The 16,899-nt window shown below is 31.2% G+C and overlaps 2 protein-coding genes across 2 annotated transcripts in view; one reads left to right on the top strand and one right to left on the bottom strand.

Annotated features, from left to right (window-relative positions):
* Positions 1 to 5,404: 5,404 nt before the first annotated feature.
* The window catches only part of LOC126735936 (phosphatidylinositol 4-phosphate 3-kinase C2 domain-containing subunit alpha), a 50,361-nt gene continuing 38,866 nt past the window's right edge, over positions 5,405 to 16,899 (bottom strand). The window contains exons 22-24 of the mRNA XM_050440061.1: positions 11,242 to 11,435; positions 10,941 to 11,176; positions 5,405 to 6,608 (exon numbers count right to left, since the gene is read on the bottom strand). Coding sequence (XP_050296018.1) covers positions 6,432 to 6,608; positions 10,941 to 11,176; positions 11,242 to 11,435 — 607 coding nt within the window. The 3' untranslated portion in view covers positions 5,405 to 6,431. The remainder of the gene's footprint in view (positions 6,609 to 10,940; positions 11,177 to 11,241; positions 11,436 to 16,899) is intronic.
* Positions 13,518 to 15,127, top strand: LOC126735937 (uncharacterized). Its single transcript, XM_050440062.1, has 2 exons — positions 13,518 to 13,729; positions 13,818 to 15,127. Exons 1-2 carry the CDS (start codon positions 13,594 to 13,596, stop codon positions 14,747 to 14,749), a joined length of 1,068 nt encoding a protein of 355 aa, XP_050296019.1. The 5' UTR covers positions 13,518 to 13,593; the 3' UTR covers positions 14,750 to 15,127.

Consider the following 16,899-nt stretch of genomic DNA (forward strand, 5'->3'; position numbering starts at 1 on the left):
TTTTAATCTACAAGAAACCAAATGCATTGACTCTTCAACCCCAGGTAGTCGTCTAAGGACATTAAACGACGCCTTATGGTCTAAATTAATAGGTATAAATGACTTCTATATAATGATATTATAATACTTATTAATAAATATAATCACCATTCATTCCCTTCCAAATAATGATATCCTTTAAGCGTACCTTTATAAATCTAGAAACACTAAATAAATATATTAAAAATATGAGAAAAACAAAGGATTAATTCTTTGTATTAATAGTCTGGTCAAAAAAAAGCAGAAGTGAGGTTAAGTTGAAGTGATTCCCAAAGGTCACACGATATTCCCTAATGTTTTGCAACGAATTCCAAAAGATGCCTTCATGATTCTTAATGTTCTCGTCATATTTCAAGTAATGGTTTAAAAATCGGCAGTATATAATTTTAACTAGTAATGATTTAATAAATCCAATTTTTATTAAAGACTTTTTTTGGAATTAGCAGTTGTCCACTTTAGGGACAAACACTATAGAATAAGCGCATTAGGAACTTATTTTACTTAGCAAAATAAAAAGATAAAACCATACTAAATCGATCAAGATATTCTTAGCAGCTTTAATGTCGAATCATTCTGAAAACCTTGTAAAGCTAATTTTCACGAAGCTAACTTTTAATTAAAATCTCTTTACTGCTACTAGTTACAAAAGTAGGTTAAAAAGTAGTTGCTAAAAAAAATACTAGTTTCGGACCTCTTTCATTGAGTATTTTAAGAAGAATCAAGGAGATACAAAAAAGATCAGTAATTTTATATGCAGTGCGTCCATTTACTAACTACTACCTTCCTCCATTGTCGCTGTATTCTTGAAGCAAAAAAAATCCAATTTTTTTTTTGTAGACACGGGGTAAAACAGCTACAATTTAAAATTATTTTGACATATACAGGGATGTAATGTGATCTGTGTAGGTCTAGGCCTGATGATACTCCGACAGGAGCGAAACACGTGTAGCTTTTAAGCTTTTTTAAGAAATTATATGTATTGGATGAGACCGTGACTTTGTGTCCTTACCTTTGTTTTTGTTTTGTATATACAGAGAGTTCACAAAAAGCGTGGCCGAAGAATTTTATTGTTTTTTAACAGCCTATAAAATATTTGACTTTCTGATTCTGCGTCAAAATTTAAACAATTTGATTTATAACATGTTACACTTTAATCAAGTAGTTTTTTAATTAGAGACATTTAAAAATCCGCTTTTTTCAACTTTAAGAGGCTATAACATCCATAAGTATTCGTTATAGGATAAACTGATGTTTACATTCCTACCTCGACTTTTCATGACGTAGATTTTAGATAGGCTTACCATGAAATTTTTTTAACATTTTAAGGAAAAAAAAGAAAAGTAACAGTAGCATTTTTTTCGTTTATTAAACACATCTTGAAAAGGTAAATGTAAAAATCATTTGATCCTATGACAAGTAGTTTTGGCTCTGTAGCTTCTTAAAGTTGAAACAAAACAAATTTCAACTGTCTCTAATTTAAAAACCACTTGATTAAATCATGTCAGATTTCATGACATCAAATTTCTTAGAATTTTATGAAGAATCTAAAAATCAAATAATATTTAAGTCTTCCATTTAAAAAAAAAAAACATAAATTTCTACTGCCACGTCTTTTGTGAACACCCTGTATAGGTCAAAACAATTTTAAATGTAGCTTTTTTTATCCCCCGTATACAAATTTTATTTTACTTGCCTTGATAACGGTAATAGATTTAATAGATTTAACCCAAACGTTGGTTCAAATTAAGTCTTCATATTCAATAAATTAGTTTTTTCATCCTTTTTAATCTTAATAAAAAATAAAGTTAAGAAGTATATTGAAAAGAAGAAAAGGTCAGAGGTCGATAGATAAAACCTCAGCTCCTGAGTGTATAAAAAAATCTATTATTATTTCTCAGGTAAATTATTGGACTTGAATAAAAGATAACGAAAGGTATCGTTAAGTTCATATTTCTTCTAAATTCGTAAATAAGTCTATATTCTTCTTCTTTTCAATAATTGAGCGTATGAGATTTTCTAAATTGATTTTTACTGAAACAGCGATGTAATACCCAAGAAAATAAGTAATTGGTTATGTTTAACCACTCTCGATATTTTTTGCTAGATATGCGAAATAAAAATTATCTCATCCAAGCCATGATGAAAATTTATTTTATTTAATTTAGCTCAATAAAAATATAAAAATAACAGACTTGAAAAAAAAGAATCATTATTAGTGACAAAGAGTCACTGTTAGATAAAGAATTGTCTCATTCAAATTAAGAATGGAAACATTTTTTTATTCCTCTCCAGTGCAACCCAAGAGTTTTTTAATAGTTCATGAAACGATGAAACCTGAAAATTGCCAAGATAATACGCAACAAAAATTGTTTTTGTTAGTTTCTTTATTTATATTCAACTCAAGATTAGCAGAAGAAACAATTTTTTGACTAGTTATGTGTAAGTAAAAATCACCCTCTAGTTTTCAGATCCAAGACGATAAACGAAAAGTACAAGAACGAACACGGACAGTTGTAACAGATCACATCCACTATCCAGCATTTCTATCAGGAATTCTCCAGCCAATCGATACTAAAGTCAAACCGTATAAAAAAGGTAGTCGTGAATGTGGGCTCCGTGGACATCCCGGAAAGAGCTGAAAATGGCCCTGAAGCACATGAAAAGCCCCATGACAAGACCGCCTTTCAACAGGAATGATGAAGAACGGGGGAACAACTCTGGAGAAAGCACTGATCATCCTTTTTAATAAATGTGTGGAAGAGGAAAAAGTTCCGACGCCTTGAGAAATGCCGAGGTAATAATTTTCTTCAAAAAAGGAGAGCGAACCAATATTGAAAACTAGGGACGGATCATTTTCTACAAGTTAGTGGAACAGTCCGGGATCCGAAGCGGCTATAGTACAAAAGATCACATTCAAATGGTACGTAAACTTATTCAGAAGTGTACCGAATATAATATTTATTTATTTATTTATTTAGCAGTTTATTTCCAACAGGCAAAGTCCATTTACAGGAAAATCTACAATTAATGTTTTGAAAGTGTAAACAAGTATTAAATTACTATAGTAACATCATGTATATATCAAAATTAAAGGAGATGTAAATTAAAATTAGAATGAACAAAGAAAGGGATTCATGGGACAAGGGAAAAAAGGAAGAGAAAAGGAATTATGGTAACTGTTGGTTTGTCAGAGACAAAACTAGATCCTTTATGGAGCATACAAATATGTCACAGGTTGATGATACTGAATTAAAAATTCTGCACATTTGATATACGGGATCCTGAAACCTAATGTTAGTTCTGGCGCGATCTAAAGCAAAAGTGATATTTGCTCTAGAAGCAAATCGTGGTACATGAAATAGAATATCGTTCAAGAGAGGAGGAGAATTTATTTGATTATTGACCAACTTCCATAAGAATGTTACAAAATGAATTGTTCTCCTCATGGCCAGAGATTGCAGATTAAATCTACCTAACATCAGATCATGATCATGTCCCCTAACAGGATATATTCCATCCTCACGAAATATAAGAAACTTTAAAACCCTTCTCTGAACACTCTCAATGTAGCCAACATGGCATTCATAGAAAAGACACCACACCAAGGAACCGTATTCCAGTCTTGATCTAACAAAGGAAAAGTAAAATAGTTTTATTGCGTTTGAGTTGTCAAAGAGTCGGCTATTTCGAATGACAAAACCCAGAAGTTTCAACGAGGAGGTCACTGTCTGTTCAATATGTGACACAAATGTGAGCCTATCCTCGAATACAACCCCTAGATCTTTAATAGAAGTACTTCTACAGAGGATTTGATTGTCTATATTGTAATTAAACAAAACAGGATCCTTGGTTCGGTGAAAGGAGATCACGCAGCATTTCGAGATATTAAGACATAACTGATTTCGACTGCACCACCCCCTTATTAGGTCCAAGTTACTCTGTAAGAACAAGCAGTCCAAGATACTATTGATACACCAGAATATTTTCAGATCATCAGAATAAGCTAGTCTAAGGCAGGAAATCAATTCTATAAGATCATTAATATAAAAGATAAAAAGAAGTGGGCCGAGATTGGATCCATGTGGGACTCCAGAAGTTGAAACAAAGGTATTAGATCTGCAACCTTCCACCTCAACAAACTATAGACGGTCAATAAGGTATGACGAAAGCAACGAAATTAGTATATGAAAATAGAATATGCCATTACACCTCGCATTCGTCGACTACAAAAAAGCTTTCGATTCGGTGAAAACTTGGGCGGGGCTGGAGGCAATGGGTAATGCGATGATTGACTCAATATATATCAACCTCATTAAAGATATCTACAAGGGTGCTATAATACATCTCAACGTAGAAAATATAACAACTGCAAAGATCCCCATACGAAGCGGGGTAAAGCAAGGCGATTCCGTTTCTCCAAAACTACTTACCCTGGCATTAGAAGACGTGTAAGAACTTGACATGGAAACAAAGGGAATCAATATAGACGGGAGATTTTTGAGTCATTTCATTCACTCAAAAATTCGCCGACGACATTGTGATCATGAGCACCGACTAAGACGAAACAAAGAAAATTCATAGAAGGTAGGACTAGAAATGAACGTCCAGAAAACGAAGATTATGAGCTCAAACAATAACAACAATGTCAATATCAATAACTACACACTTCAACTAGTGGAAGAATATATATTTCTGGGACATAGCATCAGGCTAGGCAAAGACAACCGAGATAAGGCGAAGAATCAGTTTGGAATTTGGAAAAGTCGCATAGATCCTCAAAGAACCGAAGAGACGAATTAATCTGAAACGCGGTCTGCGTACTACCAGTTATAGTATACGGACTTGAGACAGTCACCATGACAAAGAAAAGTGCACAACAACAGACATGTGATAGTTGAACAAGTGTCAAATGAAATTTTCTATAAACGAAAAAATCGGTTTGAATAACGGAGGCCTGAACCATCAACCACAAGCATTATACCACAGTAGCAAATTGTTGAGCTGGGTAGACTAGAAAAATATTTACTGCTTACAGGTAGAACCTTTAAAATTATAATAGACACAAGATTTTCAAATCAATAAACAAAAACACCTTTCTTTTCTAGTTACATATCGTTCGATGAATATTAATATTTTTTAAAACTATTTATATTTAATAAAATTTTAAAACTATTTAGCTAAACATTTACCCTATCGAAGTCTATAAGAAAAAATACTTTTGGGTCAAGAAACCTTAAAATCACTGGTGCAATAAATGTCGCACCAAAACCGAAAAGATAAGTTTTTGCTTAACACCGATATTTTCTAATATAAAATTATCATTTACACTATTTTAATAACCATTCAATTACATTAAAACCACATATTCTGTAAATATGATATATTAGAATAATGTATAAATATTTTGACAAAATGAATGTGTATAGAGAAGACAATTATATATTTTTTAATACTAAATGTAAATAAATCGGTAGAAAAATAAATTAAATATGAAATGTCTTATGTTCACAATAATATTATTGACAATCTAACCAAAAATTGGTTAAACTACATTACTGGCGCTCAAGGAAAGCATTAATGAAATATATAATATTGTTAATATATGTTAGCCAACAATAAACTTTTTCAGATCAAAATAAACCATAATAAAGCAATACTTCAATTAATACGTTATAAAAACAATGAGGTATGTTTTGTTCCATTAGTACAATTTTAAAATATACGGCTTTAAAGCTGTGCGTAAATCCACATTAAAGAAAAACATACCACAGTACTAAAACTATACAAAAACTAAACCCTTAGATTCAACTAAGGGTGGAATACTTTGGCATATTATGTTTATATTTAACCTAAAGAGATTATATTAGTAAATAACCTAAATGATTGCCAACCCTTCCCTGTTATTTTCTATTTATGATATATGAGGAATGTAAAACACACTTTTTATTATTCATACCTTTGCTGCCAAAAAAAATATTTCAGACTTTTTCCATACAGTTTTTTTGGTAATTAACATCTTTTAAGGAGATAACCGAATAATTTTACTATATTTATATAAAAAACTCAATAGTTAATTTTTCGAACCGATAAAATAATTAGCGAAATTAAATAAAAAAAATACTTTTCAGCCAATAAAACTCATTTTAAATAACAATTTTTTCGTAGTTATATACAAAGTGAACCATTTTGATGATGGTTTAGAATAACTGAAACGTTAAAATTAAAATGGGAGAAAATAAAATTTTACGGCAGAAATTAAAAAATTATGTTAAACTTTCGCCATTTAGTGATTTGTCTATCCTTCATAGTTGTTGAGATCCCAATATGTAGTCTAATCAAAATGGAGCACCGTTGTATAAACTAAACATTTTAAAGTTATGACCAGAAATACTCTATCTACTCAAGTTAACTAAAGGATACCACTCCGTAATTTCAGTCGTTAAGTCCAAAGGAGTTAATTCCAATTCAACACCTCCCATAAACTCGTTTTCTTGGAGTGGATCGTAGTTCCAGAGAGTGGCCTTTAGTGTTCTTGTTTTGATTAGATCCAGAGGTAAACGATATTCAAGCTGAAAAAAAGAATATTTTTATAAAAATTGCGAATCGAAAAATAGTGAATTCTGTTAAACCTTAAAAGCGAAAGAAGCACTTAAAGGAAAAAAGGAAAGATCAGAGAAATGACTGAGGAGTGAATGATGGACGAGGGATATTTGAGATTTTTTTTGGTCGTGAATGGTTGAAGTTTATTCTACTAAAGAATTATTAAATTTGCATATGGTTTAAAAGATATCGTTTCATATTTAGCTTAAAGAAGTTGCAAATTGTTTACGTTTGATAATAAGATAATGCACATTTGTCTAAAATGTAGTTTTTTTTTCAGTAAGTATGGAATTATTTTTATAAATTTTGTGAATAAAGCAAGGAATATGTGTTTTCGTTCGTGCATGTATCACCAATTCAATTAGCTTTATGCTCTATTATACATACTCTCTTCTTTTTATTTTATACCATAGATAAGGAATAGCCTTAGGAATTATGGAGTTTTTAAATTCTGGCTACATCAGTTTTACGGTGACAGTATTATCAATCAAGTTTAGCGGTGATAAAATCAATAAATCACAGAGCATTTTTTTTTAATTTTAGAGATACCCAGTTCTTAACTTAAAAGTGACGTGTTATTTGAATCTAAGTTTATTATCAATTATACGCTTTTGAGAAATTGTTTTCTATGCTGCTCCAATACAATATTTGTCTTATGTTTTTTTTTACATTGAAAATGTGAATATAATTTTTGATATCAAGCAATAGCGGAAATATACAGGGTGTTCATTTGAAAACTTCCCACCACGGATTTATCGAAAACCACTGTTAAAAAAAAACGCCGAAATAAGTCAAAAGGTTTGTCAAGGGGGACAACTTTCTAACCTAAAATTACTTCACGCTCTGCCCCCCAGGGTCATCCCCTTAAAAATTTTAAATGGCAAGGGGTATCGCGTAACAGCTTGTTTAAAAGGTCTTTCGAAGTCTTATATTTTGACGTATGATTTTTTTTAAATCGGTTAATTCGTTTTCGAGAAAATTAGAAAAATCTTTGTTTATCTTAATTTGTTCATATAGAAAACAAAAACATGAAAATATCAGTTTTTATTTCAATAAGTATTCAAAATGTTGCCCGTTTTTGGCCAAACAATGATATAGGCGATGTTCAAATTCCTGACGGACATTTTCAAAAACATGTTGTGGGATATCATGGCAGCTGTCGATGATGCGTTGACGAAGATCATCCAAACTTTCAGGTTGGGTAATAACAAAACAGAATAGATTTCAAATGACCCCATAGAAAAAAGTCTATCCATTGCCGAATGATAAGAACCTAATGAGGAGGAGCGCCGTCTTGCTGGAAATATATTTCAGACGACGAGTTTCCAGATAAATGGATAGGGCAAAGGCCATAGAATGGCCTGCTAGATCTCCTGATATAACGCCGTTAGACTTTTTTCTATGGGGTCATTTGAAATCTATTGTGTTTACTCCCCAACCTGAAAGTTTGGATAAACTTCGTCAATGCATCATCGACAGCTGCCATGATATCCCACAACATGTTTTTGAAAATGTCCGTCAGGAATTTCAACATCGCCTATATCATTTTTTGGCCAAAAACGGGCAACATTTTGAACAGTTATCGAAATAAAAACTGATATCTTCATGTTTTTGTTTTCTATCTGAACAAATTAAGATAAACAAAGATTTTTCTAATTTTCTCGAAAACGAACCGACCGATTTAAAAAATCAAACTTCAAAATAAAAGACTTCGAAAGATCTTTTAAACAAGCTATTACTCGATACCCCTTGCCATTTAACATTTTTAAGGGGATGACCCTGGCGGTGAAGTAATTTTAGGTTAGAAAGTTGTCCTCCTTGACAAACCTTTTGACGTATTTCGGCGTTTTCTTTTAAAACAGTGGTTTTCGATAAATCCGTGGTGGGAAGTTTTCAAATGAACACCCTGTATAAATATATCATAAGACAATGTCTTAATACAATAATTAATAAAACTTGGTTTAAAAGAATTTCTCCACGGTAGATTAAATATGCGACATATAAATCGTTTCTGAATAATAAAAACTACCTGCATGGTGCTGAATGATCATCCGCATAATAGGCACATTATTTATGATTTACTTGCAGCAGACTAAGTTTAATAATACATGTTCAATAAATAACTATTTGTTAGGGGCGATGGGTGTATAATATTGCTAAGAAATTATACACTGAAGATATAAATTTCCCAAGACTTTTGAACCATCCGACATATTCACTCAAAATTGGAAAGAATTACGGTTTTTTTTAATGACATGGAAACATGCGGTTTTACAAATATGCGATAAGTAATCTCGCTTACAGGACCTCACAGCCCCAAAATGTTCAGGTTACGTCTCAAGTTTATACCATTTTCTTCATAAGGTTGTCCGAATGAACTTCATTATTAACCTGTATGCAGGAATCTCCCCAAATAAGAAGGAATGTAAGGCAACATGACACTGAAGAAATACACAAGGTAATAGAAAGGGCATGAAAGTACTGAGAAAAAAGTTATCCAAAGGCAAAAGACAAATATGCGAGAGATTACAGATATTAAGACTCGACCTCCAGGACTAATAAACAGTAAATTCTGAAAATTGTGAAAGTCTTTTTTCTTTTAGAATTCCTCTGAAAAAGAATTCTATGTGGATCTCTACAAGAAAACGACCACACAAACATTCCCAAAATATAAAACCAGGGGTCTAGGTCACGAAATTCAATTGGGGAGAGCCAATTAGATTTGTGAAATCGGTAGAATAATAGATCTCACCTGGGGAGCCTTTGGAAAACTGAGCTACATCATAAGATCTAATATAAGATCTTCTATGTCAGAAGAGAATGACTTATAATCAGTAACAGAAACACTAACTTTAACAAAGCAAACAAAATAAGATAGACACAGAGAATCATGGAAACAGCTACGTTCGGTCTCTCTCTCTATCTCTGAGAAATAGGGTTCTTAATGCGGGGGTGAGAAGAAATGGAGTTACAGATGCTTTCACACGAACTAGATGAATGCAACACGGGATAGAGAGAGATGGAAATATTTACGGGAGGCTTATGTCCAGCAGTGAACGACTATATAGCTGTTTGATTATGACAATGATGAAGAATAACCCCCATAATTTCGGGTAAGGATTCTCTAACGGGTGTTCTTTTGTCAAGAGGTCCGAGAAGAGCTTAATTAAAGAGAAGTATTTATTTATTCAATGTTAACTGTCATTAACATGGTCTACCGGCCCAGCCAACAAAGCGTATTAACTAGCAATAACAACTAATTAATAAGCCTGTCACAAGCTAAAAAGAGAATGATAGTGTTTTCTCCTACTTCCCCTCGATTAACTTTCATTCAACCTAAATTTAACATAGAGATTTGTTTTTGTTGTCCCAGACATACGGCATAGCGTAGCACGATATTGGACGCACAATAGCTCTGTAAAGCTCTTTTACAATATTAATATTAGGATTTAAGAGACTTTAGTTAGGAAACCAAGCAACTCTGTAATCAATAACCTTTGTCAATTTTATATAAACGTTAATAATGCGCAGTTGTAACGCAAAAACTGGCTCAGATAACTATTTATCTGTTCAAGCAATGGTCCTGCACTCAACTCAACCGTTTTGAGTTTGACAATGCGAATTTTCAGATTACTATTGAGAAGGCAGCGCATACAGAACGAACTTGATTCCCACACTCCAGATAGTAATTAGTATAAAGAAAAAGGTTGACCTCTGTTGATTTCATAGGCAAGAATTTTGGTATTTATTGAATTTTAAGTAATTTAGTATCAGTTACTAACCGACATTTTTTTTAGCTATTAGTTAATTATTTCTATCTATGAAAAGTAAGAAAATGCTAAAACATAAACAATAATAATAAAAATCCTAAAAAATTTGCTAAAACATTATCTCAAAATTACAATTAACACAATACTGATTAATAATTTTTAATGTGTTATTTCGTTAAGGTGGATAATAAATAATAATACCACTAGAGAAGCTGGATTTCATTCCATACGCAAAAAATATTTTACGCCTATGATAATCCAGCTAGATTATGATTCTATTGAAGAAAATATTCATTTATGCCAAGCTGTTATTTTGTGTTTAAAATTTTAAGATTTTTGAAATAAACGCCCTACAGCTTAAAGTAAAGACCTTTTTTATTATTATTATTAACTACAGACAAATTTTTCAAAAACCTAATTTTAACGAATTCCTTTACAACTAAACTGTTACCGGCTACAGTTTAATAAAAAGAACACTTTTAATTAGTAAAATTATTATTTACTGATAATTCTATCAAATTTTGCACTAACCATTTCCATAAAACTAGGATGACAATTCTTCTTGACAACTTTCGTTTTTCTCTTGGTGCTTTTTTGTACGTCCGGCTGCAAATAAACTTTCACATATGTCGACGGCTCCTGTCCGTTCAACTTTGGTAAACCTCGAGCATGATGCACCATCACAGTAAAAACGCCCTTGGTGTACAAGAGCGAGAGTTTCAGTTGCCCTTTCAGTCTGCCGGATCCTTCTTCGTTCAGTCTTTTTTCTAATAATATATATATAATTAACACTCCATTCAACATCCACGAGGATTAATAAATATAATATTACCAGTGATTTGTCTGGCAAGATCGTCTTCTTGCTGGTCCCTCAATAACGGATGGAAGAACGTGTAAACTAAATCGGAATGAGCAATTTCCTGAGCACACAAAAATAGAGATGTTATGAATAAACTGATTTCGTGATACCTCTTTTGGGCTACTTGTTTGATATTTTGTCTTCCCATGTGCAGTCCTGTTGATAAGCTGTAAATAAAATGTAATTTTGAAAACAGTTTTAATGCAACTTAAAAAAAAATAATACGAAATGTTTATTATTTTTTGAACGACTTCTTTTTATCATTAACACACTGAATCACCGAACAGTTGTTAATATTTGGTTCACACCTGCGAAAAATTCTGAACTTAGCAAAGTCTGCATTACCTAATTATTCATGTCACACTCATGGGTTTTTAACTAATGCAAGAATTATTTGTTGTCACAATAATAGTATGAATCATTTTATATCTTGGATATTTGTATATGCTTTAAACTGCTTGAAAATATATGAAATGGAGTGTCTTAATTAAAATCAATAACCCATTAATGAAGACCAGGATTATCTTAATTTATAATGAAGTTAGAACCAAGGCAAAACTTAAGAGTACTAGAAGAGTACTGAATTCACAAAACTTAGAGAACGTATTTTAGTTACTCAAAAGCAAACAAAGTTACCTAACAATAAATAAGAGAATTGTATTTAAAATTTGTATAAAAACAATGTTTTACCAAATTTGAACAGCGGCATCACCGCTCTCTTTTCGTTTAGTGACAGTCTTCAATAGTCTCACACGACGACGCCGTTTCTATGTACCAGTCGTTACTTTTACGGTTGTATTTAATATAAATATTGAAGTTGTTACAAATAAATCATACAGTCCACATCGAACCCTTCAAACAATTAATAATAATAATACCAAACATTTAAATATAAACGAGAAAAAATATATTTGTCGAATCTTAGAAAATAACTTTCATTTAGACTACATTTCTCTTAAGAAAAACTGGTTTATATCAAAAAATTTTTAGTATTATATAGTTTTCAAATTTCTTATTTATTTTTTGGTTTAAAAATAATTATTTATTAGGTGAACAAATATGAATATTCTTCATATAATTTTCATTATTGTATTTATCACTGAGTCAGGCAGGATATTATAGGCATTTGGTATAATTGTTTTTATTAGCTTTTAAATCTTCTTGCCTAAACTATTTACTACGAGAAATACGCATCAAACCACGACTTTGCGTTCTAGGTGGACAAAGGTGGAACAATAATTGTTCGAAATCCACTTGTGCACTACTTCCAAGGAGTAAAAATTACACCTTATGGCAATGTGGTAAACTATAGTAAATGCTTTCCAGAGGTCCACATAAATAAAAAGTACCTACAGATTTTGTTCAAAGAGCAAAATCGCATAAATATCATATGCAATAATATTTTACTAAGATTGGATTTTTCATTTATACACCAGTGGTATATTTAAGCATTAAGATACAATAAATATTAGGTAAATTCTCTACTAGAAAAAAAGGTATTTGATAAGATAAGCTAATGCGCATATTGTCAAATCAAGTCAAATTAAATGAAACATATTTTTATTTATCACTGATTGAAAAGATGCTTCAAAATTTATTAATATATGTACAAGTTATGTTATCAATGATAAATACCGGACCAGCCTATGGATTCTAAAAGAACACATAAAAGAACATATGATTGTGTGATTGACAAAAAGATGAAAAATGTTAGAAACAATTTTTCGGTCTTGTTGATGGCAATCTTTGGTATTAAATATAAAATCCCCACTAGAAAAAAGAATAATTTGAACGTTAATTTTTTTTAATATAATAATTATACAGCATATCCAAGAATAAAGCCATCAAAACATATACTAGTTATACCCAATTTATGGTAAAATCGCAATATTCATTACTTGTGTTAGGTAAATTTAAAAAAAGAATAAATTAACCATAACTGTCCAATTTGCTCACATTTTTTCCTCGAATGTTACCTTTTAATATTTTTTATTGAAAAAAAAACTAAATCTTGAGATCCATAGGAGAAATTTCTTTATTAAGACCAATTTTGATCTAAACAAACCTAATTGCATTATTCAAGCGTTACACTTTGTATAAATCCGATATCATCGTACAAATCATAATAGTATGTGCAACACGATTCATTTGGTAACCCCCTTTGTTAAATACATAAAAACGTACTTTTCAACGGATCTAATCAACCTGATAAAAACAATTAAATGATAATACGGGTAACAGATAAGAGACGCGAGGCAAATATGGAGTGATCAGGTGGCAAAACAGTTCGTTCCAGACCATGTAAATAGTTGATTTTCACTCGTCATGGGATTATTGGGTGGCTTTAGGGCCAAGTTTTCAAAAGATAGTGTCGCGAAGAAAAACAGTAAAATATCAAAGAAAAATACTGTGGTGTGTGTTGGATATAGGGTATTCTCGGAGTTTCAAGACATTCCCCAATGTAAGTATTTATTTAGACATATTTAGAAAAGCATTTAAAGGTATAAGTATCTATAGCCATTTCACCTAATAAATATTAACCTTTTTAGATCGACCAATATCAGAACCACCGGTAGCAAAACAACCTACCGCAATCAAAACAGTAATACCTCAAGCAGATCCCAATATAAATGGAATTAATAGTAAACCATTGCAATCCCCAGATAGGCCTGTGGGTACTATGATTATTACTAATCCTACCGCAAGAAAATCAGTAAATAAACCAGTCTCCAATTCAGCTGTAAGTAATACATCTGAAATACAATCAAATCATTTGGATTTTAGTGCAAACTATAACCATGAAATAAGCGGGTTAACAGTGGGTATTTCTAGAAATGTGCAAGTTATTGAGAAACCCACACCTGCTGTTAGAAGTATATCTAATGATAAAAATAGCGAAACTGAAGAAGAATCGCGAAGAAATAAATCACTTATGGACGACATAATTACTGTCTTTGCTGAAGATGACAATAATACTAATTCGGATGAAAAAAACACTTTTTATAATGTGAGAGAACCAGGTAAATCACCAACAGAGAACATCCCCAGAGCAGAACATAACGGAGTACTTATAGTAGATGTTTCTGATAATTATATTAATCAACATGACGATGAATCCCTCAAATATACGAATATAATAAGTGATCAAGGTTCATTAACTGACTCAAGAACCACGTTTAATATAAATACTATAGAAAATCCCTATGAAAACGAGAGTGACGATAACGAATCGAGCTGGTATCAAGAAACAGAATCATCTTTTCAAGAGGAAAACAAACAAACCATCACCACAAGACATTTGAGCAGTGTGCAAACTTTCAAAACCACATCTACTCTAGGAGCTACAAGTAGCGCTACAAATATCTTCTTTGCAAGCGACGACGAGGAGCCAGAAGAGGTGGAACCTAGGCCGGCGCCTAGAAAATTTAATATGAGAATAAATCATGAGGGGATTGAAGGTCGTAGTGGTGCTGAGTGTTGAAAACGAAATGTGTAAGAGATTATTATTTGTTACCACAATTAAGTCGTTGCTGTGATACGTTGTGTGTATGTTTGTTAGGACCTTATATACCGTCAACGTAGATACGATCTAGTTTATTTTTTATTATAAACGTCCTATTTATTTACGGTAATAAAGTCAAATAATTTTAAGTAAGCCTTCTTCAATATCATGACAGATTTAATTTAGCTGTTAAGATAAGATTATGCTCTTAAAACATAATTTAAAAATATAATGAATAATACTATAGGTAGACAATGCCAATACCTAACTTTTCGATACTAATTTTGTGAAAATTGTGTTTTTCAGTAAATGCAATATTAAAAAAAATTGGTTACTTAATATAAAGAATTATTAATATTTTTATTTTGATTCTAAATTTACACCAACATAAAAAAATGGAAATACGACAATTAAAATAGGCTGAACCTAAAGCTCCAAAACATTAAATGCATAAAATATTTAAAAAACTACAAGGCTGGCATAGAGTAGGGTAGTGACTTCCTTCAATTTCTAATACCTATAAATTTAACCCATTGAAGAACAAATATATAGGGATAAAAGGTCAGACTGGACACGGTTGATAGGGCAGTTGCATGCTTTTTTGTCGATGATAAAGTCTTTAGTCTTGTTCTTGACTACTAAATTCATTAAAGAAATAAAAAAACCAGTACATGGAATCCAGAGAATTACTTTCCCTTGAAAATTTCAAGTCTTAGCCCATTCTTATCTTACTTTTTGATTAATTCCAATTTTTCTAGAGTCCTTTGAATAACCTTAATCGCTGGTTTGGATGAAACTTCTTTTTATTTTTTCACAATATTTTTATTTTTTCGGTTTTCCTTAGTCAACCCCTAAATTTATCAGAACATTCGTTCATAATATTTTATGGTTATACCGGACAATTCAAACCACAATTTGTTCCATATTCAAGTATGTACATACTGGTACTTTGAACTCTCTATCTGTTCCAAAATTGGTGGACAATCAATTAAATTGTAATCTTTAAAAATTAAATTAATCTTCTTGCACAATCAACTAAATAGATTATTACCTAATTCATCTACAAAATTTGGTATGCTTAATTACTTCTTGCCTTAAACATACATGTATTTTATCACAAAAAAAATTAGATAAACTAAAAGCTGCTAAAACAACAGTTATATTTTCTTTTAACCAAATAAATGATTTTTTTGTATTTAAATTAGATCAACGCGAATCAAGAACAACCACTTTGGTTTCATATTTGATATAAGATCTTAAGCACTAAATCACGAGTTGCATTAAGATTTTGAAGCTATATAAAAACTAGTGACTTAGTCGCGTTTTTAATAACTGTTTATTATGAAAAAAATTCTTCAAATGATATTCAAATTCCAGGCACATGTCCCAAGATGTATGTATATTAAGCACCTATATTCTGAGTTTAAGGAGAACTAATTTTTTGTTAGTCGTGATTCGTTTGTTAGTCGTGATCGCGAGTCGTTTGTGATTTTTAGTCCCAAAGCACTTGACTGTAAGCCAATTAATTAACTCTTTTATTATCTTAATCAAATATTTCTACTTATTTTGAGTAGATTTCTCGATACTTAAAAAATCATTAAAGTTAAGTTTTTCTGGTAATATATAGGCCGCAAGTTGTATTTGTGTTACGCCTAGACTTTGCTTTTATTAAAATACTTCCAATAAGCCAATCATTAATACACTGTACCAATTAGTGAGTTTCAGTGTTTCTGTTTAATTCACTTAATAGATATTTTTTATATCTAATTCTTTACGACATAGTGAGGCTATAAAATTAAAACCTCGTTAAATGTTAAAACATAACTGGACTTGGAACTTGACTGGACTGGAATTGTTTTAGATATTTATTAATAAAATATGCGTAGATCTTTCTTGTAACTTTGCAAAACAGTTGAAAAATTATATATATATATATGTATATATATATATATATATATATATATATCTACGCATATTTTATTAATAAATATCTAAAACAATGCCGAATGTTTTTGACCTAATAAATTTGATATTAAACGAAAAACTCATTCGGCCACTTCAAAAACTGGTATTTCCATAGCGTTTTATGACTATTATCAGATATTTCGAGATTGTCATAAAATTTTCAG

This window comes from Anthonomus grandis, chromosome 5 (assembly GCF_022605725.1).
Source record: "Anthonomus grandis grandis chromosome 5, icAntGran1.3, whole genome shotgun sequence".
Classification (NCBI taxonomy): domain Eukaryota; kingdom Metazoa; phylum Arthropoda; class Insecta; order Coleoptera; family Curculionidae; genus Anthonomus; species Anthonomus grandis.

Excerpts from the sequence above, each read along its gene's own strand:
- LOC126735937 (XM_050440062.1), top strand. The coding sequence starts at position 13,594 with ATGGGATTATTGGGTGGCTTTAGGGCCAAGTTTTCAAAAGATAGTGTC. Across the intron at positions 13,730-13,817 it reads GTTTCAAGACATTCCCCAAT|ATCGACCAATATCAGAACCA; the intron begins GTAAGTATTTAT and ends TAACCTTTTTAG.